The following is a 20,033-nucleotide window of genomic DNA, read 5'->3' on the forward strand; positions in this document are numbered from 1 at the left end:
TCTGCTCCCACCCCTCTGCCAAGCACGGTCACCTAGAGCACACAGTCACATTCTTGGTCACATTGCTTGCTCATGGTTTATCTGGTGTTCAACAGGACTTCCACGTCCTTCTGCGCAGAGCTGCTTTCCAGTAGCTCAGTCCCCAACGTCTACTGGTGCAGGGGGTCACTCCTCCCTAGATGCAGGACACTGCATTTGCCTGTGTTGAACTTTGTGATGTTCCTCTCGGCCCAACTCTCCAGCTTTCCAGTCTCCTCTGAATGACAACAGAGCCTTCTGGTGTATCAGCCATTCCTCCCAGTTTTGTGTCATCAGCAAACTTGCTGAGGATGCACTCTATCCTATGATCTGGTTCATTGATGAAGCTGAACAAGATTGTTGCCTGCTTCCCTAAAAGAAAAAGAATAAAGAAAGCTATTATAGGAGGTACCACTACCGTGACAATCTGTAATTGTCAGACTTCTGGAGAGCAAGTATTTGCATACTTTTTACATGCAGTTGATTTGTTTATAAATGGGTTTAATTATTATTACTTTATATTATTACTAATAATAGTAATTTATTAATATTAATGTTTAGTAATATTAAGAATGGTAATAATAATAGTAATAAAGAGCCTAAATTTTCTTCCATTGAAATCAAGAGAAGCAGTATTAAACTTTTATGATATCTGGAGTTAGTGCTATGAAATGGTAGCTACCTCTTGGCATCACCAATAAAAGAAATTTTGCGGTTTGTGTGCAGAGGGCGTTTTTAAAAGACGTTGTGGTTTTTAAAACAAAAAACGTCTAAGATGTGGAGCTTGGTGCCATGGGTTATATGGTTAGCGGTTAGCACTATGAGTGATACGGGTGGGTGGAGGACTTGGTGGTGTCTGGTCAGAGGTTGGACTGGGTGATCGTGGAAGTGGCAGCCCAACCCAGATGACTCTGCGGGAGAAGGGGCGGGGGAAGGCGATGAGTTTATTGTGGTGAATTTCCGAACTTTGACTGAATTCCTAACCGAGGAGCCTCCCTCTCTATGGTACCAGCCGCCACTCTATGACCCGGGGCGAGCCGCTCTGCCCCTCCCCTCCATTCCCCGAGACCTCCCGACCCCTGTGCGCCTGCGCGGCGCGGCCGCTCTACCCCCTCCCTCCCCCCCTCGTCTCTATGGTGTCGTGGCGGCGCCCATGGCGGTGGCGGTGCTGCGGCCGCTGGACGCTCCCCCGGCCGAGCTGGCTCCGGTCACGGCGCTGCTGCTGGCCCCGGAGCCGCTGTGCGCGGCGCTAAGGGGCCGGGCGGGCTCTGGGAGCAGCGGTGGAGGCGGAGGAGGCGGAGGAGGCGGAGGAGGAGGGCTGGTGCTGGCCGTGCGGCCTGCGGGGCGCGGCGGGGCGCAGGCCGTGCTGCTGAGCGCTGTGGCGCTGGAGGCGGCGGGGCGCCGGGGGGCCGAGCTGTGGCTCCGCGGGGCGCTGCTGCGCCGCCTGGGGCTGGCTGCGGGCCGCAGGGTGGCCGTGTGGCCGCTGCGCCGCCCCCCGCCGCTCGCCTGGGTGCTGCTGGCGGCGGCGGCGGGGGGGGGTGGAGGAGGAAGAGGAGGAGGAGGAGGAGGAGGAGGGGAGGGGGGGGGGAGGCCGGCGGGGGGCGCGGTGCTGGCGAGGAGGGGCGAGGCCTTGCCGGGAGCAGGCCCCGGGCCCGGGCCGCTGGTGCTGGAGGCTCGGCCGGCGCTGCAGGGGCTGCTGGGCAGCGCCACCCGCGTCGCCCTCGCGGCCCCTCCGCCGCCGCCCGGGGGTGGTGTCGCCTCCTGGCGTCGCCCCGCGGCGCCGCCGCTCGTGTCCCGCTTCGCCGCCGGCCCCCGGGCTGCTGAGGGGCCGCGCCTAAAGGCTGCGCCACCCGGTGGTGGCGCCGGTGGAGGGGCGGAGGTGTGGGTGAGCCGGAGGGGGCTGCTGGCCCTGGGGCTGTTCCACGGGGAGTGGGTGCGGGTGCGAGCAGAGGGGGAGGCTCGGCAGCACCTGGCGGCGCTGCTGGCTCGCCCGCCCGCCTGGGAGTACCCGCGGGCTGCCCGCAGAAAGCCCCCCGATGGCACCGCGCTGCTGGCGCCGGCCCTCGCCTTCAACCTGGGATGTGATCCTGCCGGTGGTGGGCTCCTCTGTCTGCAGGTGAGTGCTGCGGGGAGCGGGTGGTGGGCTTGGGGGTAGCAGAGGAGGGAGCTGGGGGTGGCTCATGGTGTCCCTTGTCCTGCCACAGAGGTACGAAGGAAAGGCTGGTGCTGCAGAGGGGAAAGGAAGCCAGTCCTTGCTGTCCGTGCCGCCCTTCGCCAAGGAACTGCACGTAGAGATTGTCTGCTCGCCAGCCTACAGTGCCAGAGGAGTCTATGACCGTATTCTCTACAAGCACTTTGAAACACCCCGGTGAGCCACACAGAAAAGCCACACGTTTCTATTTCTGCTCTTAGGAGGCCTTGTTTGCTAGCTGCACCCTCACTGTGTGTTCATGGCATCCAGATCCAATACATGCTGATTACATGCATAACCAATAGCAGAATGCTTACGGAGAGTATTTCCAAATGTCTGTTTGCACCATCTGCTCCCCATGAGTTCACACAGGTTCACTTCCAAGCAGCATCTCTTGTCCTGTCCCTCAAAAGTCACCCTTAAATCTCTTTCCTTATAATTTATCATCCAACACCAAAGGCTCCCAAGTACTGCCCGCAGACTTCCCTTCTGGGGCATGTCCATAACCCCAGTTCACAGCTTTGAGTGAAGATCAGTGACTGGGAAGCTGGGTGTGCTGTAGGCTTTGCTTGTGAAACCTGCCCTCAAGCCTTTTCAGGAGCCTCGTTATGAGGCTTTCTGCTGTTGCAATTAGCCAGGCACAAGAAGGTGACTTTGTCAGGAAGTGACACTCTTTGCCAGTGTTCATCTTCTGTATCTTCCTTTTAGTAGTCTGGTTGCAGCTACTCTCATCCCATGCATGCCAAATCTTTAAGTGGTTATTTTTGGTTTTAGAATGCAAGAAAGGAGTGAATTGGTACAAATTGTGACATTCTTTTCTGTAAAAACAGACGTGGTATGGGGAGGACATGCAAGAAGAATTTACAGTTTTTCAGTGTTGAAACTGTGTTTTGTTGTTGTTTCTTGTAGGCTTGTCCAGGAGGGAGACATCCTGTGTGTTCCAACGTTTGGGCATGCTGAGTTTTTAGATGTAAATGCAGACAAATTCCTTAGGTAGGTGGCAGTAAACTATGGTGCTATCATGTGGATACTCAAGAGAAAAGGTTCTTCTCCACTCTTGATTCTCTTGAAACAAGACAGCAGATTCCGTTCTTACCTGTCTCTGGAGCTGACAGTTTTTCTGCCTCTTATTTTGGGGGAAGAAAGAAATGTTTTGCTTGGATTATTGTTGAATCGTTAAGGTTGGAAAAGCCCTCCAAGATCATCTGGTCCAACCATCCCCCTGCCACCCATGTCACCCACTAAACCATGTCCCCAAGCACCAGGTCCAGCCTTTCCTTGAACAACCCCAGGGATGGTGACTCCACCACCTCCCTGGGCAACCCGTCCCAGTGCCTGACTGCTCTTTCTGAGAAGAAGGCAAAATGAGAAGTTAGTCCAGCAGTACCCGTGGGCTGAAGCCACCAGGGGAAGCTGTAGCTGTTGACAGTCCTTTTGGTCTGCCTAGCCAGACAGGAAGCAAAAGTCTCTCTGCCTACCCTTGCCTCTCAGTTGGCTCCTGGCTGATGGATGCTTTGTCTTCCAGATCTTGACTCCATGATTCTGACTGCTTGTTTTTCCTTCAGGTGGCCAGAGCTGTACTTCAAAGTGAGGAAGATTTTAGGCATGGTGGAAGGCGAGCAGTCTGAGGGTTACCTGGCAGACACGCAGAACACCTCTTTGTATCTGGTAAGATGTTAGAGGAGGGCAGGGAGGGTGTACTGAGCCTGAGGGTGCTCTACAGATGCCAAATGTGCCTGTGGAATCTTGTGCTTCCCCTGCTCTTGTGGAAGGGCATTTCAGGACAGACTCACTTGGTAGCTGTCTTTTCTCAGCTGCTGTTCTGTTTTCCTCACAGATGGGCTCAACAAACAGTGCTGTCCCATCTGCCCCAGCCTATAACAGTCACGAGTTATGGAGCAGCTTGTCTCCTGCTGGACTCTCTGATGTTGTGAAGGATCTCTGCGATGCACTTCGGCCTCACCTGAATAGTCAGTGAGTTAAATTCCCTTCCCTCACGCCTCGGGAGAGCTGGGGCCCTGCTCCCCAGTCACTGGGAGAACTGCCTCTGTGTTACAGGGCAACCACGCTGAGCAGGGTGGGCAGCGTTCTCCTCTCAGGACCAAGCGGCAGTGGGAAGCTGATGGCTGTCAGAGCTGCGTGTAGCTGCCTCAACCTCCACCTCTTCAAGGTAATTCCTCCTCTGGCTGGTTGATGATTCTATGATTCTATAAAGCCCAGAGATTGCCTTTGTACCTTTCTTTAATAACTGTTATTTGGGTGAGTCTAACTGACTTTACAGACAGAGCAGCACACGGTGGTGTTTTAGGGGATTTCACATCATTGGGTAGGGCACTGAGTTGGAACCGTACCCTAGAGGCTGGCACCAAGTGAAAACACAAGTTGAGGAGGTGATGAGGGCAGGAACTGCAGTGGCACCGGGTGTTTGCAGTTGTCCCTGATAAAAAGCATGTTGCAGAGTGAGGCAGAGATCACACTGAGATCTTCCCCAGCTGGGCAGGAATCCTACAAAAGAAAGGTGGCCGACAGTTTGATACCAACGTGTGTGCCAGGTCTGCTTCAACATCTCACTGCCTTTAGAAGAGCTGTGCTGTAAGTGGGCTTCCTTCCATTCACTGAGAATCCGTCCATAAGGACACAAAAGCCCCCACATCTTCCATTGCTGTGCTTGGCTTTGAAAGGGGAATGACCTCAAAATGAGGTTTGTTTAGAAAAAGAGTTGGCCAAGGTAAGAAGTCCTTACATCTGCTATGGGAGCAAATGAGGGGCAGCGTGCCGTAACACAAGGTGACTGCATAGATCATACAGAGATGGGCTTGAGAAAAGTGAATTGAAGCCAGAGCAGATGAACAGGAGGGTAAAGGAAACAAGAAACATTCTTCAAAGGACACAAAACTGAGGTTAGAGTGAAGGATGACGTTAGCAGAGACTAGGATGAGTGTGAGCTGCTGGGAAATAATCCCTGTAGTTCCTGCAGAGCCAAACCCTGTCCAGTAACCCTTCAGGAGGTTACTGAAGGTGTTACAGCAAGCATGTGGTGAAAGGAGCATGACTGATACAGTCTACTTGGGATTTGAAAAGGCTGTTTGGGAAACTGTGGCGGTGAGATGCGAGTGAAGATCCTGGCTTGGATATAATGCTGGTTAAAGGTTTGGGACATGATGGTCCGATGAGTCTGAGCTGATGGTAGCTGATGTACCTTCACAATCAGCAGGGGAGCTCTGCAGGTGTGTGGACTGGGAGCTGTGCTGTGCAGCATATTGAGAAATGATGTGGGAAAGAGGATGAATTGAGATCTGGTGGTTGTTCATAACAAAGCCATTAAAGGTACGAGGAGACAGATGGACAGACTGTCCTTGGGCTAGAGGAGAGGTTGAATGAGACAAAGTGACTGAGCAGTAAGATGCCAGATAAAATTTTCTGGAGGTAGCTTTACAAGAAAAGTGTTGGATTTCAAGCTGGCTGTCACCAGTCAGGATCAATACTTCTGTTCTATGTCAGTGGCTTGAAAACTTTGGCTTTGCTCTCCGTACATGGAGAGCAAAGGGCAGAGGGCTGTAAATGCTTACCCTGATCTTATTCTTTCTTAAGCAGCCACTTGTGGCCATGCATGGAGACAAGATAGTGGCCTAAGTGGACTCTTGGTCTGTACCAGTACAGCCATTGGTAGGTTTTCACAGCTGCAGCTATACTGGGTAAACTTTATGGACAAAATGAGCTCTAGCCCATGTCTCTGAACAGCACTTAAGAGTTCTGAACACAAACACAGTCTTCACTGACTTGTTAAAAATGCCATTTTCCTTCTGCGCACTCCTTTTTTTCACTCTGAGAGTCTGGATGTATTCCTCAAATTCTTTAATCTCCTTGAATCTATAGATTTATATTTGTAAGGGGCTTGGAAGTTGCAGGGTGACTTTTCTAAGAGCTTCCCAAACTCTAAAAGGACTTGGAAGAAGAAGAAAGCTAGAGTAGAAGAGAGCTTGAAGGTTCCTTTTTGTGGAAGGAAAACATAAGCTTACTCCTTTCATGTGGGTCTTGTTGAACTCACAGAAAACAAGCTAAGCATTTTGGATATTTGGGTTTTCTTCTTTTGCTTAGAAGTTGGGTCCTGTTAAATTGTGGCACTACTTGGACAGAGAAGAGCAGTTAGGAGAGTAAATTCATAACAGTGGGTCAGTGGGGGAGGCAGATAAAGCCCTGGCTGTTGTCCAGCACCGTCTCTTGTTCCAAGCAAAATGTCCTGTAGGGAGTCTTTGTCACAGATCCACTGCTAAACCTCCGGCTTCTCAGTGTGCAGGAGCCATATCTGGAGACTTCTGGCAACGCCGCAGAACAACCAGCAGATTTCCTCTCCTCTCTCTGCAAAACCTCTCAGCAGCAGGAGGCAGCAGTGTGTGTTTGCAGCAGTGTTGGAGCTGCTGTTCCAGGGCTCACCAGCAGCCTCTCCGTTTTGGATGACTTCATGCAGTGTTTGCCTAGAAAACAGTGTAAAGCCACCTATAACTTTTCTTTTTCTCCTCTTACCTTCTACCTCCCTCTTGCACTTTAAGCCTGCGTGGCACTGAGCTGGATAGTGCCCTGAGCCTTCCCCTCTGCTCTTTACTCTGTTCCTCCGAGGCGCCTTGTTCTCCCTGTCCTGTTCTCTCCCCTCCCTTCCAGCACAGGTTGGCTGAGCCGTGACATCTCCTTCATTGACTTCTCCAGTCCCTTGTCCTCAGCTCTTTCAGCCAAGACCCTCCTGCTCCCCTGTCCTCCTGCAGAGAAGCAGGAAACTGCCTTTTCTGCATGTCAGATACTCCCAAAAACCCCTTCCAGCTGCGGATTGCCCACAGCAGGCTCCATGGAAGCGAGCGTTGCTCCCAGTCCCCGGGCTGTCCACGTTGCAGCCCCTGCAGTCCGTGCATTGCGTGGCCTGTCTTGCAGGTGGATTGCGTGAGCTTGTGCGGTGACACCAGTGGAGCCACGGAGGAAAAAATACAGGTGGCCTTCGCCCAGGCCCAGCAGTTCCGTCCCTGCGTGCTTCTGCTGAAGGACATAGAGCTGCTGGGCAGGGACCGGGACATGCTGGGAGAGGACGCCAGGGTCATCGCTACTCTGCGCCAGCTGCTTCTGGATCGAGACCCAGCACTGAGGTAAGTTGGGCACCCAGGATGATTGTTTGCTTCTGCTATTCCTAGGGCAGCAGCCGCTGTTGCATCGAGGCTTTCATTGCTAGTGTGCCCAGTTTTGTGGTTAACCCAGTGGAGATTCTCACTGATTTACTTTTTTATGTTATTTGGCCCTTGCTCTTAGTGGCTGGGGGGCTCAGGGGGCCTTATTGTCCAAGTTTGGGCTGGTTTCTGAGTTTATTCAGATGAGCAAAGCTGGTGTAGTTGTGAGGCATGCCAAGGGTTGCAGGGTCTGCGGAGCTGTTCTGCTGGGATTGCAGAGCTAGACCCCAGGAGAATCCCTCAGCAGATGAGAAATACCAGAGAGCAGGGAGGGAGGCATCAGGTGAAGAGATGAGACATCACTTGAGGGGGCCTTGAGTTGGAGGCAGAGCTCACAAAGCAGTTCACGGGTAAGCTGGAGGAGAGTGGTATATGGGAGAGCTTGGCTGGTACATGCACATTTCTCAGAGGAAAGGCAACTACTGGAGAGCGATGTGATGTGGGTGAGAGCAGTGGGGAGGGGAAGGTTTTCACAGAGCTGCAACCATTCACTGCCCCCCTTTCTCAACAGCCACCCTGTCCTGGTGATCGGCACAACCTGCAGACCCCAGGATGTTCCTACAGATGTGCAGACCGCTTTCCTTCATGAGGTGAAGATGGAAGCCCTTTCCGAGGAGCAGCGGAGGTCGATGCTGAGCGTGCTGACTGCCAGTCTTCCTCTGGGCAAAGAAGTGAACCTCGCCAAGCTGGCCCGCAGGACTGCAGTGAGTGAAACCGCAGCGACACGTGGCAGGGGGCAGCCCCGTGATATATGGCAGGATGGGAAAAAAGGGACAAATCCCGTAGCCCAGTCAGTTTCTTCAGTGGTTAACCCCAGTCCTCAGACATCAGTCTTAAGAGCAGATTTCTGGTGGCTGAGGAATCTGTGCTTCTTGCAGAGGGTTGATGCTCTGCTCTGCTAGAAGTCAATTTGAAAAATGGAAAGGAAAAAAAACAAAAGACAAATCCGAGCCTTCAACCAAAGCACAGAAGCTCAGAGTACAGCTCCGCAGGGAACCTTTCCCATACACCTTTTGTGGCCTGGCTGGACTGAACTGATGCTCTTTGTTTCCGCGTTCACAGGGTTTTGTGCTGGGGGATTTCTGTGCCTTGCTGTCCCACAGCAGCCGGGCTGCCTGTACCCGCATCCAGGCCTTGAGGTAGCCCGGGCAATTTGGCAGGAGGCGGGGAGGGTGGGGATGCAGCGAGCCCGGCCGTGCTGGGAGCAGGGCAGTGCCTGAGCCCTTCCCTTCTCTTTCCTTGCCAGCTTCCCGGGTGGACTGAGTGAAGAAGTAGAGAGGGATTTTTGCACTGCTGGCTTCCCAGTGCTTGAGGAGGATTTCAGCGTTGCTCTGGACCAGCTGCACGATGCCCACTCGCAGGCAGTGGGCGCCCCAAAGGTAGGATGCTGGGGCAGAGGGGGTTGTTTCTCTAAAATTCCTCTCTCTGTGGCTCAAGATGCTTCTCTCAAACTTTGCCAGAGCTGTGCTGTGCCCGAGCATGTTGCTTCCTGCTGTCTCATTCCATGTACTCCCCAAGCCATGAAAAACAGTCCAGGTGTGTTTTTTGGACCCCGTTGGCTTTGGATTTGCTCAGGGAAGCCCTTTGCAGCCCTAATTGGAGATGGCTTCATCAGTAGGGGTGCCAGGCTGCATCGCTCAGCCTCTCAAGAGGCTGCTGCCTCACTGGGGTCTCTCCAGCTGCTTGGCATATAGGAACATGGCGAGGTTCCTTCCTGCAGAGGGAGTTTCCCCACGTGTGAGAAGCTTTAAACTTGATCCATGGCCTTGGCCATGGCTCGAGCTGGCACAGGCTTTTCCGAGAGCCAGGCGGTTTGAAAATTTGGGGATCCTTCAGGGAGAGGGACTGGGGGGTGAGAGAAAACCAGCAGTCAGCTCCTGGGGAGCAACGTGCTCTGCCTCTGGTGGCTCGTGACTGGGGAAACAGCATTTGGGGTGACTGCTTCTGCTGGGCAGCGCGGTGCCAGGACCAAGCAAAATGATCAGAGCCTCTTCTCCCTGCCCCCATGTGCAGACAACTGCGCTCAGCACAGGGCTGGAAACAGCCCTCAGAGCAGTTGTTCTGGCACCTTCCCCAGCTGCCCATTTGCAGTCCTGCCCGAGCGAGGTGTCGCCTCGCTGCTCTTGTCAGCAGGGAGCTACTCTGGGGCTGCTCGGTATCTAATAAATTCAGGAATTAACCAAACGAGCTCTGCTTCGAGGTGTGTTTACCAAGTTCACTATAAGCCAAATACTAACCACAGAGCATGCTCGGCAGCGGGCTGTGTGAATGGAAGCTAATTCTGCTTGCATTTTGCAATCCGTTATCGATTTCTTAGTTACTGGCTGGGGTTCAAGAAGCCCATTAGCAGACACGGATACTTTCAACGTATGTAACTCTCGGTTCCGTGCTTACTTTTTCTGGTTAGTCACACAATTTTTTTTGCAGTTAATGGGATGCCGGCTTGAGCCTCTGAGAAAAAAATGATTTCAAACTTCAGTTGCTAGCAGCATTTGCAGTGTGTCCTACCGCTGCAATGTTCTCCTTTGAAAACGACCCTGCAGTTTTCCAGCTCTCGTGCTGATGTCTGCAGAGCTTTTTCTAGGGAGGCAGCATCAGCAGGAGCGTGGGGGAGAAGGCAGCTCTTCTACTCATCAGCGGTGAAGGAAGGGTGCCTGGGATCTTTTGCTTTAGAAGGTTTTTTTCTAGAAATCCTTATCTTGTCAGACCTGATTTTCCGGCAGAGTTGCTGGACAGCTGGAGGAAAAGCGCGATAACATCTCGAGTAGCAGAGCAAGGAGAGCCGAAGGAGGGGAGGGAGCCAAAGGAGGGGGGAAAGAATTTCCCTGTGGCCTATTTTTAAACTCCCCGGTTGTGCTGGCACCTGTTCACCACCCAGCCAGCAGCTGGGGGAAGCGTGCTGGGGCTTTGTTTTCTCTGCGTGTTCCCACGAGAGCTGCTCTGGCTCTGGGGGATCTGTCACCCAGGCTGTGGCATTCCTGCTATTTCGAAGGCTTTGCGCAGAGCATCCTCCTCCGAGGTTCTTTGAGCATAAAATAACACAAGTGGCATGGCTCCCCCCTCTCAAGTTTGCTGTATTTCCTCGCTTAGCAATCCTCCCTTGCATACTTGCAGTTGGCCCCATCCCTACCTACTTGTAAACCCATGAATTTTGTTCCTGCTTGTCCCTTTTCAAAAGCAGCTAGTTTTTTGCAGTGCCCTCCAGGCTGTCTGGCTCTCACATCCTCCTTCACGTGACAGAGCTGTTAGTAGCCCAGGTTTTGTCACTCTGTTGCGAAGCCCTTGCTCAGTCTCAGCACCGTGGGGGACAAAGTGCCCTAAACACAAGTTGCTAGGCCCATTTTTCCTTCTTTCACCCTTCCCCCATGCGTCCCTAGGGGGATCTCAGGTGGCTGGGCAGTGTGGTGAGAGGCTGACGACTGGAGCAAGAGCTGAACAGGCAGGCTCAGGAAGAAGTGCTGATGGGGACTCTCCCTCTCGTGCAGATCCCCTCCGTGTCCTGGCAGGATGTTGGTGGGCTCCATGAGGTGAAGAAGGAGATCCTGGACACAATCCAGTTGCCCCTGGAGCACCCAGAACTGCTGTCGCTGGGTCTGTGCCGCTCTGGTCTGCTGCTCTACGGGCCTCCTGGCACAGGGAAGACCTTGCTGGCAAAAGCCGTGGCAACCACGTGCACCATGACCTTCCTTAGGTGAAGAGCCCTGCAGGAGGACTGGCTTTCTCCTAGCGCTGGCTGGCCGTGCTCTAACCAGCTCCCTTCTCTCCCTGCAGCGTGAAGGGGCCGGAGCTCATCAACATGTACGTGGGGCAGAGCGAGGAGAACGTGCGTAACGGTGAGTGGAAGCGTCCTGAGCCTGCACGTGGCCAGAGGGGCTGCTCTGTGGCTCCAGAGGGAAGGGGGAGTGCTTAAACCGCTTTTCCAAACACCCATCCACAGCAGGCAGCAAGGGCATATATCCAGCAGTCCCTAACGCCCAGTCTGGCTCTCTCTGAGCCCCTCTGGCAGGAGTAGAGAGGGATGGTGAGGCAGCAGGCAGCTGATTTCCATCCACAGCTCTTCAGTTCCTTGCTGGTGACTCCACTTGGGTCCCGTTGATTGCTCCTCCTGCTTTTCTCATCTCGTGTGCTCTCTGTCTCCTCCCAGTGTTTGCCAGAGCCCGGGCAGCTGCTCCCTGCATCATCTTCTTTGACGAACTGGATTCCCTGGCCCCAAATCGTGGGCGGAGTGGAGACTCTGGGGGTGTCATGGACAGGTGAGTGAGCGTGGCGTGTCCTTGGGAGAGCAGGCATGCCTGCCTCAGCTAGGGGTGCACGGGGTGGCCCAGCGAGCCAGAGTCCATCCCAGCTCTTTATCTCCCTTTTCCCTTCCTGCTCCCTTCAAACCCTGTGCGTGGCCTGTCTCCTCTCAGGCTCATAGTACGGCTGTTTGCATTGCAGCAGATTCCTGATTGCCCAAGCTTGTTGTGCAAACATTTGGTTAAAACTGAGCCTCCTCCAACTGCTTCTGTGGCTGCCAACTGTTCCCTTTGGCCTCTTCCAAGGCCATCCTTCACACCCCTGCCTTGTGGTGGGAAACCTTTCAGCTGCCTCTGGTAGAAGCAAAGCACGTACAGCTTGGCGATGCCCAGAAACAGGGCGACTTCCCCCAGGTCTCTTATGCTGAGCTGAAGGTCCCTCTCCAGTCTTCTCACCATCCAGGAGGGGTTCTGCAGTGCCACCATGTGCCCACAGTGCCTGTCTTCATGCACACAAAGCAATTGCTTTGGAAGGGGCTGGGTATGGTTTGTGTTGGTTGGCTCAGGCGATGCCAGAAACTGGTTGAGATTCCCCCATGCCAGGAGGCCTGCTCAGCACTGCAGTACTCTGCTGCCAGATGTCCTTCAGCCCGGTGGTTTGCAGAACTAGATCAGCACCGTGTGCTGTTTTCTGCCCTGAGGGCTGGTCAGCAGCATCGCAGGCCCACCAGGGAGTCCCCAGCACTGACTGACAGGGCAGCCCTGCAGCTGAGCTTGCTGGGCAGCACCACGTAGCAGGGAGAGTTGGGATTGACCAGCACATCTGTGTGGGGAATCCGATCCCTAGCCGTGCGTGCCTGCCTATGTTTGGTCTGTGTTGCCAGCGTCTGATAGCAACTTGTAAGCACGTGCAGCCAGCCTGGAAGGGTTCAGAGCCAAGCGTAAGTAGGAAGGACTGTCTTGGTACCAGGGGCTTGTGCTGACTTTGCAATGAGCCCACACAATCGTTGGCTGTGCCCAGAGAGGTCTGGGCAGCTGTGTCTGGGCTGTTCTAGGGAAGAGAAGTAGGAGGTGAAGCCCAGGATGTGGAGCTTTAGTGGTCTCCCCTGTTCTCTCTTATTTGGTGGCTGGGAGTGACAGCAGCGCCTTGCCAGGGCCCAGTTGTGAATATCCCATCTTGTTCCCTGCAGAGTTGTCTCACAGCTCCTGGCTGAGCTCGACGGCCTTCATTCCAGCCGCGAGGTGTTTGTCATTGGAGCCACCAACAGGCCTGACCTCCTGGACCCCGCGCTGCTCCGGCCGGGCAGGTACATCACCTCCAGCCCTGCCTCGCTTCAGGGCAGGGCTGTAGAGCACCTCAGCCGGTGATGAGCTGAGCTGGGTCTCTGCCACCTTCCCCCCAAACAGGGACTCTTCCTAAAGCCTGCCCTGGCTTCTGGGGAAGGCAGGCAGCTGACACGAGGCCAGAGCTGATAGCTGTAGCAGCAGCACAAGCTACTGTGCTTGTTACTTCCCCCCCTACTCTGGTTATTGCCCCAGCAGCAGAGCAGGGCAGTAGGAGTCTCGCTGTGGCACCAAACTGGTGGAAGGACTTGGTCCCCCAGGGTCTTTTCTGAAGAACTCTCTCCCAGCTTGTCTTCGTACCTGGGGTTTGCCTGTCCTTGGGCAGGGCTTTGTATCTGCCCTTGCTGGACCCCGTGTGGTTCCTGTCAGGCCATTTCTCCAGCCTGCCAAGGTCCCTCTGAAGAGCAGCCTTGACCTCCAGCATCTGTGCCACCCTCAAAGTCTGTTGTCCGTGGACTTGACAGCAGAAGGAACTGCCCCAGGGCCACCACCTCTCAGTTCTGGTGCACAGGGCTGAGCACCAGTGACAGGTGTTTCTGGGCCTGTTCTTGACCACCTCTTTTCTTTTTTTTTTTTTCTGCTGACAGGTTTGACAAGCTGGTGTATGTGGGCATAAATGAAGACCGGGAGTCCCAGCTGCAGGTGCTGAGTGCAGTCACCAGGAAGTGAGTGATGCTGTTCTCCTCTTGCAGCACCCTTCCACCACCTTGCAGTGGGTGGCAGCTTTCCTAGGAGCAGGCCACCCCTTGCTTGAGGATCCTGGCCGTGTGGTGAGGCTGCAGTGCACCAACACAGCAGGAAGGTCCCACTTGCTTTCTGCAAGACTTCCACAAGCACATCAGCTGCTTTTTCCAGAGCTGAGGGTGAAGGCAGCTCTGTTCATCGTACTGCCTCTTGCCTTGTGATGTTGAGGGGTGCTGTTCAGCCCATGCTCTGTGCATGTTCCTCTGTTTCCCAGAGAAAACACTGGTTGTGTGGGACCCCAACCAGCAGGGCTTGGCTGCTTCTCCAGCTTCTCTGAGCTCCGGAGAGCATCTCTGGAGGCAGAAGAGCAAGCTGTGCAATGTGGGTGTGGAGTTACACCTCAACAGCTGGGTGAGCAGCAGAACAGATGCTCTGCATCTGCCCTAGCTGGGACTTTGTGTCATGGGTCGTTGTCATCACTGCTCCTTTCGAGGACAAGCTAACAGGAGACGTGAGGGCGTGGGCGGGCTGCGAGCATCGTCTCACACCGTGTGGTTTGGCAGCCGTGCCCTCCAGAGCTGTGCGCTCGTTCGTGCCGTAGGAGGCTTGCTGCTGTCTGCCGTGCGGCTCTGATGGGATGGTTTGGTGTTCCAGTGGTTGCTGCTGTCTGTAATTAAGCGTGTTCTTATTCAGCCCTGGCTGCAGGCTGTTCCCAGGTGTGCAGAGCGTTTAATTTCCCTGAGTGAGGACTTGAAGTTGCCTTTGATCCTGCTTAGCAGGAGAGAGGACCTCGCTGTGGGGATGTTTCAAAGAGAAGTGACTGTGGTTAAAAAATAGAATAACCAAACAAACATAAACAAACAAACAAAGCCCTTTGATTTTTTTGGAGCGTGCGGAGCAGAGTCCAGAAGTTGCTAAACACGGGGTGTGACTCTGTGGCCTCTGATTCCTCCTGCCCAGTCACTCTGGCTGCTGCATATCTACCAGACTGTTTATATTTTTGTCCTGTGGCTCTGACACGTGTGGCTTCGTTTCTTGGCAGGTTTAAACTGGATCCTTCTGTGAATCTCAGCAGCATCCTAGAAAAATGCCCGGCTCAGCTGACAGGAGCAGACATCTACGCGCTGTGCTCGGATGCCATGATGTGCGCCGTCAAACGCAAGGTGGAATGGATCGAGGAAGGTGGGAGCCCGACCCCAGCCCATCCCAGGCGTTGTGGCTGCCCAGCTCAGGGGCAGGGAGAGCGGTTACAGCTGCTGGCAGTAACTGGGCTTCGGGAGAAGAGCCTCGGAGGCTCTGGGGCTGTCTCTGAGCGCTGGGCTGTGGGTTACTGGCAGGCAGTTTCGACGTGTGTGAGCATCTCCACCTCCAGTGCTTGGCCCTGGGGGGAAAGAGAGGCACGGGTTTTCTTTCCAGGCCAATTTCCCTCCCTTGGCAGGAGAGAGGGATGCTGGATCTTGCCAGCCGCCCTAGCGCTTTGCTCTCAGTCTTTTCCCATTCTCTGTCTCACGCAGGGCTGGACACAGAGAGCTCCGCTCTCATCCTGACCATGGAAGACTTCCTGCAGGCTGCTGCGAGGCTGCAGCCATCGGTGTCTGAGCAGGAGCTGCTCAGGTACAGACACATCCAGCAGAAGTTTGCTGCCTGCTGACGCTCAGTGCAGGTGGGCCTGGAGGAACCGAGGGGAGGATGCGCTAAAGGTGCGAGAGAACTGGGCTGAAAACAGGCGCCCTGCTGGTGGACCCCGTTTTTTGAGCTGGGCTGAAAAAGTGGCCGTGCAGTTCTGTGTGCAGGCGCTGTTCTGCTCAGCCTCCCCGGGTGGTGGGTTGTGTAGCAATCCCTCAGCTGTAGAGGAGAACCCAGGAACAGGCCAGGGTGACCCCAGGCAGGGGAGAAGCTGAGTCTGGTGAGTGTGGGCAGCACGGGGGTGTCCCAGGACAGCAGAGCGAGGCTAAAACTGGACGCGGTTTGGCAGCGGGACGCGGGCTGGAGGCAGTCACTTGTAGGACGTGAGGCAATGCTGCTGCTGCGGGCCTGGCCTTGACATGGTCTCCGTAAATAAATAGAGGTTTCTGCTCCATTGCGGCACTGCCTGGCCTCAGATCTTTGTCCGTGGTGCTCAGGACAGTCCCTGCTACCCCCTGGGAGAACTGGGTGTCCCAGAGGAACCCGCGTCCGGCAGGGAACGGGGAGTGCAGGCACATGGCTGGGGCCACCAACCCTTGTGGGGCTTGGAGAAGATGAAGGAAAACCTTGCTGCTGCCTGCAGAGGGAGCCCCGTGCTTCCTGGAGGAGCTGCAACAGGGACAAGTGGCAGCAAGAGAAAACCCCACTAGATACCAGGAAAAACCCCTAGCAGCAAAGAGGTGGGCCTCCAGCCTTGGAAATACTCACCCCAACCCCTGGCTGGAGCAGCCTGGAGCTGCCCCATCTAAGCCAACCTGCGCTGAGCATGAGCTGGACCAGACAGCCCCGAGGCCCTGTCTCACCTCCCTGCCGCACGTGCGCTGCTTCCTGGCCTTTGCCAAGGGTGCCAAATAACTGCCACGCTTGAGTTGTGTGTGTCGGGCAGCTGGCTTTGTGTCTGCCAGGTCCCTGCAGCTGCTCCTACAGCTCCGGGGCAGTCCCAGGGTAAAGCAGGGAGCCGTGAGCGCCCCAGCCCCGCGGGGTGTTGGTGCTGCCCACACCAGGACTGCTGCCAGCGGTGTCCCTGTGCCACGTGTGGCTGGTGAGGACCTTATCCTGGTCCAGGCACGTGGTGCGTGACCGCCAGCTGAGCTGCTCTGGCTCCTGAGCGTGTTCAGGCAGAGCTGGCTGTGACCACACAGTGCTGCTGGATGTGGCCACCACCTCTTCCCCAGGGCGAGCGAGGAGGGGGCTGCAGCCGTACCAAGGGATCAGGGCTGAGAGCAGTGTCAGGAAAAGGGGGTTGGAGGGGTGGTGGGGATGTGCAGCCACCCAGGAGCCGGCCCACCCTGGCCACTTGGTGACTGGCAGCAGCAAGGAGCAGAGAGAGGGGGGTGAGGCTGTGCCCATGCCACCCCTCTGCTCCCCCTAAGGTCTGGCAGTCCTTGCCCTGGGTACCCAGATCCCCCATACACGGACACACGGACCACAGGTTCCAGTAGCTCTCACAGGTGCTCTTAATTAACAGGAGGGGGCTCCCAGGCAGCTCGCGGCGATGTCCCCAGCCCCCTGCGTGTCCCCAGAGCCGCTCGGAGCTCTCCGCCGCCACAGTCCCATCTCGGCAGCCCCCTCACGCCGTCTTCTTCACGACGTGGATGAAGTAGCAGGGGATGTGGGCCTGCCCCGGCGTGTAGGGCTGGAAGTCACCCAGGACGCTGTGCTGGCACTTCCCCTGAAAGGCACCCTTCAGCAGCGCCGTGAAGGCCTCCAGCCGGTGCGGGTAGTAAGAGAGCCGAAATTTGCTGCGAGGAGGCAACGGCGGTGAGGCCGGGGGGGGCTCGGTGCCCACCAGGGACCGCCCTGGTGGCCCCCTCTCACCTCAGCTCCGGGGAGGCCCCCGCCTCCGTCGGGGGGACCTGCACGGTGTAGTCCAGGGTCACCATGTGGGCCTTGTTGTTCACCAGCAGCACCGAGGTGGTGATGTCCTTGGTCAAGTCGCTCTGGGGAGCACAGGAAGGGCATGGGGAAGGGGCTGGGGAATGGGGTTGGGGCAGAGGGGCGCGGGGTAGGGCAGGGTCGGGCAGACGCCCACCTTGTAGTAGATGTTCTTGCCGGGCGGCGCGCAGCCCGTGGCCAGGATGTGGTCGTAGTTGCGGTGGTCGATGACCAGGACGCCCCCCGGCCGCACCATGCTGGCGATGTTCCTCAGGGCCAGCTTGTGGTCGCTCTGGTCCCCTGCGGAGGGAACCGCGGCGTCCCCAGGCAGGGGTTGTGCCCTCGTACCCCCAGGACCACCGCCACCCCCCTCATTTCACCCGTACACAAATCCTTGCACCCCCCCCACCCCCCAGCTCTCAGCTCGGGGAACCCACAGCCCCACCCAGGGTATGAGCTCAGGCACGTTCTCAGCCTCGCCGGGGCAGCGCAGGGAACCCACAGCCCCACTTGTGGCACGAGTCTGGGTGTGCCTCCAGCCTTGCCAGGGACGCGACACCGACGCACGCAGCCCCGCCACCCCGGGGCCTGGTGGCCCCGCTCGTGCCATGAACTTGGGCACGTTCCCTGGCGACGCAGCAACACCACCTTGGTTAACCCGCTCGTGCCACGAGTTAGGGAAAGTTCTCAGCCTCCTGGGCTATGAGTAGGGGTAGAGGTGGGTATGTGACCCCTCCCCGAGCCCTCCCACCCCTCCCAGCCTCACCTTTGAAGTCAGGCAGGTGCGCGAAGGAGTTGCCCAGGCAGATGACAGCATCGAACCCGTCCCCTGGCTTCTCCAGGTCCTTCTCCAGCGTGAGCCAGTTGGCCTCCTCGATGACTGCAGCGCAGGGGAACGCGTGAGGGCAGCTCCCCACCCCCCACCCCCACCTCCCAACACCACCCTTTCCCCGCGAGCTTCCCCCAACTCACCCCATCGGTCGAAGGGCTCCTCCTTGCGCCGCTCCCAGCGCTCCTTCAGCGCGTACTTGAGCATCTTGTCGCTGGCGTCCACGCTGGTCACCTGGAAGCCCTCCTCCAGCAGCATGATGGAGTCCACCCTGGGGACACGGCTGTCAGGGGGGCGCCCAGGAGGGCTCGGAGGGCTTTGGGGAGGGAAGGGGGGCTGCCTCACCCGGTGCCGCAGGCCACGTCGAGCACGGAGCGGCAGCGGTGCTGGCGGAGCAGCGCCAGGAGCCAGCTGCGGTACTCGGCCGTGCGGCTCCGCGTGTCCCCGATGTACAGCTGCCACACGCGGGCCGCCCGCCCGTCCGCGTACTGGTCCGGCAGCCCCTCCGCCGCCACCCCCAGCGACCGCGTCCGGTACACGCTGTCCACCATCCCGCCGCCCGCTCCGGCTCCGGCTCCGGCCCCGGCTCCGGTCCCGGTCCCGGTCCCGGCCCCGCTCCGGCCTCGGCCCCGCTCGCAGCGCGCCACTCCCCCCTGTGCCGGGCGCGCCACTCCTCCCGGCGCGCCACTCCCTCGCCACGCCCCCCGCACTCCCCCCGCCGCCAGCCAATCGCCTGCCGCGCCCTTTCCCGCGCCACGCCCCCCGCCGGCCCTCTCGGCCAATCCGCGCCCCCCGCTCCTCCGGCTGCGCGCCACGGCCCGCGGGTGGCGGGGGTCGGGGCCGACGCCTGCGGTGCAGCCAAGCGGGGGGCTGCGGAGTCCAAGGGGGGGAGCCGGGGGGAACGGAGGGGCTGGAAGCTGTGGGAAGAGGCGGGAGGAGCACGGGAGAAGGGAGGAGTAAGGGAGGAGTAAGGGAGGAGTAAGGGAGGAGTAAGGGAGGAGTAAGGGAGGAGTAAGGGAGGAGTAAGGGAGGAGGAGTACTGCCATGAAAACAGCGCTGAGGGTGTGTGTGACACGCACGAGGTCCTGCGGAAAGCACCGTGAAAAGCTCCTGCGGGCTCAAGTGGGAAGTTAACCCGCCTCTGCGCCTAGGGTGTGTAAGGAGTGCGCTTGTCTTGCTTGATTTCAACCTTGAAGCTTGATTTTGATGCAGCACGTCGGAGGTTGTACGTCTCGATCTGCCCCAAAAGGCACCCGGGGCACTTCGCTCACCCCTGGCGAACTTGGGTCGCTGAGAGGGAGAGGGTTTATGCACGGCTAAGCGCCTTCCGTGGGATGGAGGGAAGCAGCCGAGGGCTACGGGGAGCAAAACAGCCCAGGCACAGGAAATGGTGTTAACCATAATGCAAAAAGAATGGAAAAAACAAAACAAAACAAACAAACAAAAAAACATGGGAAAGTTATACCTGCCAAAGACCCCAAAATACTGATTCAATCAGGGCTAGTTCAATCTACAAGCCTAAGACCTGGGTCCAAATACAGGTTAAACTCCAGGACTCGGCCACATGAGGTGACAGAACAGCAGTGGGACTGCTCACAGCAGGGTGATCGCTGTCCAGTACCCTCCAACAGCCCACCCAGACACCTAGGGGCCAGGCGGAGGCTCCCATGACCGTACAATTTCCATACACTGTGAGCTTTTGACAGTCAGTGTCTGAAACGCACGTCCTGGCGCTGCACAACTGTCAGAGTACAGCACAAATACTTCCAACAGCCCCTCAGTTCACGGTGTGATCTGGCCAACGGCGCCGGCTAGTGGGCCAACAAGCAGTCAAAAACCTAGGATGACCAGAGGGTGGTCGGTTACGTGGAGATGCTGGAAAGCCTGCACAGCCTTCTGTCTCCACAGAGCAAGGACCGCAGGGGTCTTGTATGCAATTTCTGGACCAGCTGGTAGGTGCC

The 20,033-nt window shown here is 56.8% G+C and overlaps 2 protein-coding genes across 2 annotated transcripts; one reads left to right on the forward strand and one right to left on the reverse strand.

Annotated features, from left to right (window-relative positions):
• Positions 1-1,053: 1,053 nt before the first annotated feature.
• Positions 1,054-15,762, forward strand: PEX6 (peroxisomal biogenesis factor 6). Its single transcript, XM_072035397.1, has 17 exons — positions 1,054-2,134; positions 2,223-2,386; positions 3,119-3,202; positions 3,775-3,877; positions 4,047-4,183; positions 4,268-4,379; positions 7,133-7,341; positions 7,931-8,123; positions 8,482-8,558; positions 8,666-8,798; positions 10,905-11,110; positions 11,191-11,252; positions 11,564-11,672; positions 12,845-12,961; positions 13,586-13,663; positions 14,725-14,864; positions 15,197-15,762. The coding sequence occupies exons 1-17, from the start codon at positions 1,172-1,174 to the stop codon at positions 15,331-15,333; spliced, it is 3,024 nt and encodes a 1,007-aa protein (XP_071891498.1). The 5' UTR covers positions 1,054-1,171; the 3' UTR covers positions 15,334-15,762.
• Positions 15,763-16,801: 1,039 nt separating this feature from the next.
• On the reverse strand, positions 16,802-18,734 carry GNMT (glycine N-methyltransferase). Its single transcript, XM_027452863.3, has 6 exons — positions 18,418-18,734; positions 18,216-18,343; positions 18,010-18,123; positions 17,401-17,543; positions 17,187-17,308; positions 16,802-17,110 (listed from the first exon to the last, which is right to left on the reverse strand). The coding sequence occupies exons 1-6, from the start codon at positions 18,621-18,623 to the stop codon at positions 16,939-16,941; spliced, it is 885 nt and encodes a 294-aa protein (XP_027308664.2). The 5' UTR covers positions 18,624-18,734; the 3' UTR covers positions 16,802-16,938.
• Positions 18,735-20,033: the final 1,299 nt, after the last annotated feature.

This window comes from Anas platyrhynchos, chromosome 3, assembly GCF_047663525.1.
Source record: "Anas platyrhynchos isolate ZD024472 breed Pekin duck chromosome 3, IASCAAS_PekinDuck_T2T, whole genome shotgun sequence".
In the NCBI taxonomy this organism is placed as follows: Eukaryota; Metazoa; Chordata; class Aves; order Anseriformes; family Anatidae; genus Anas; species Anas platyrhynchos.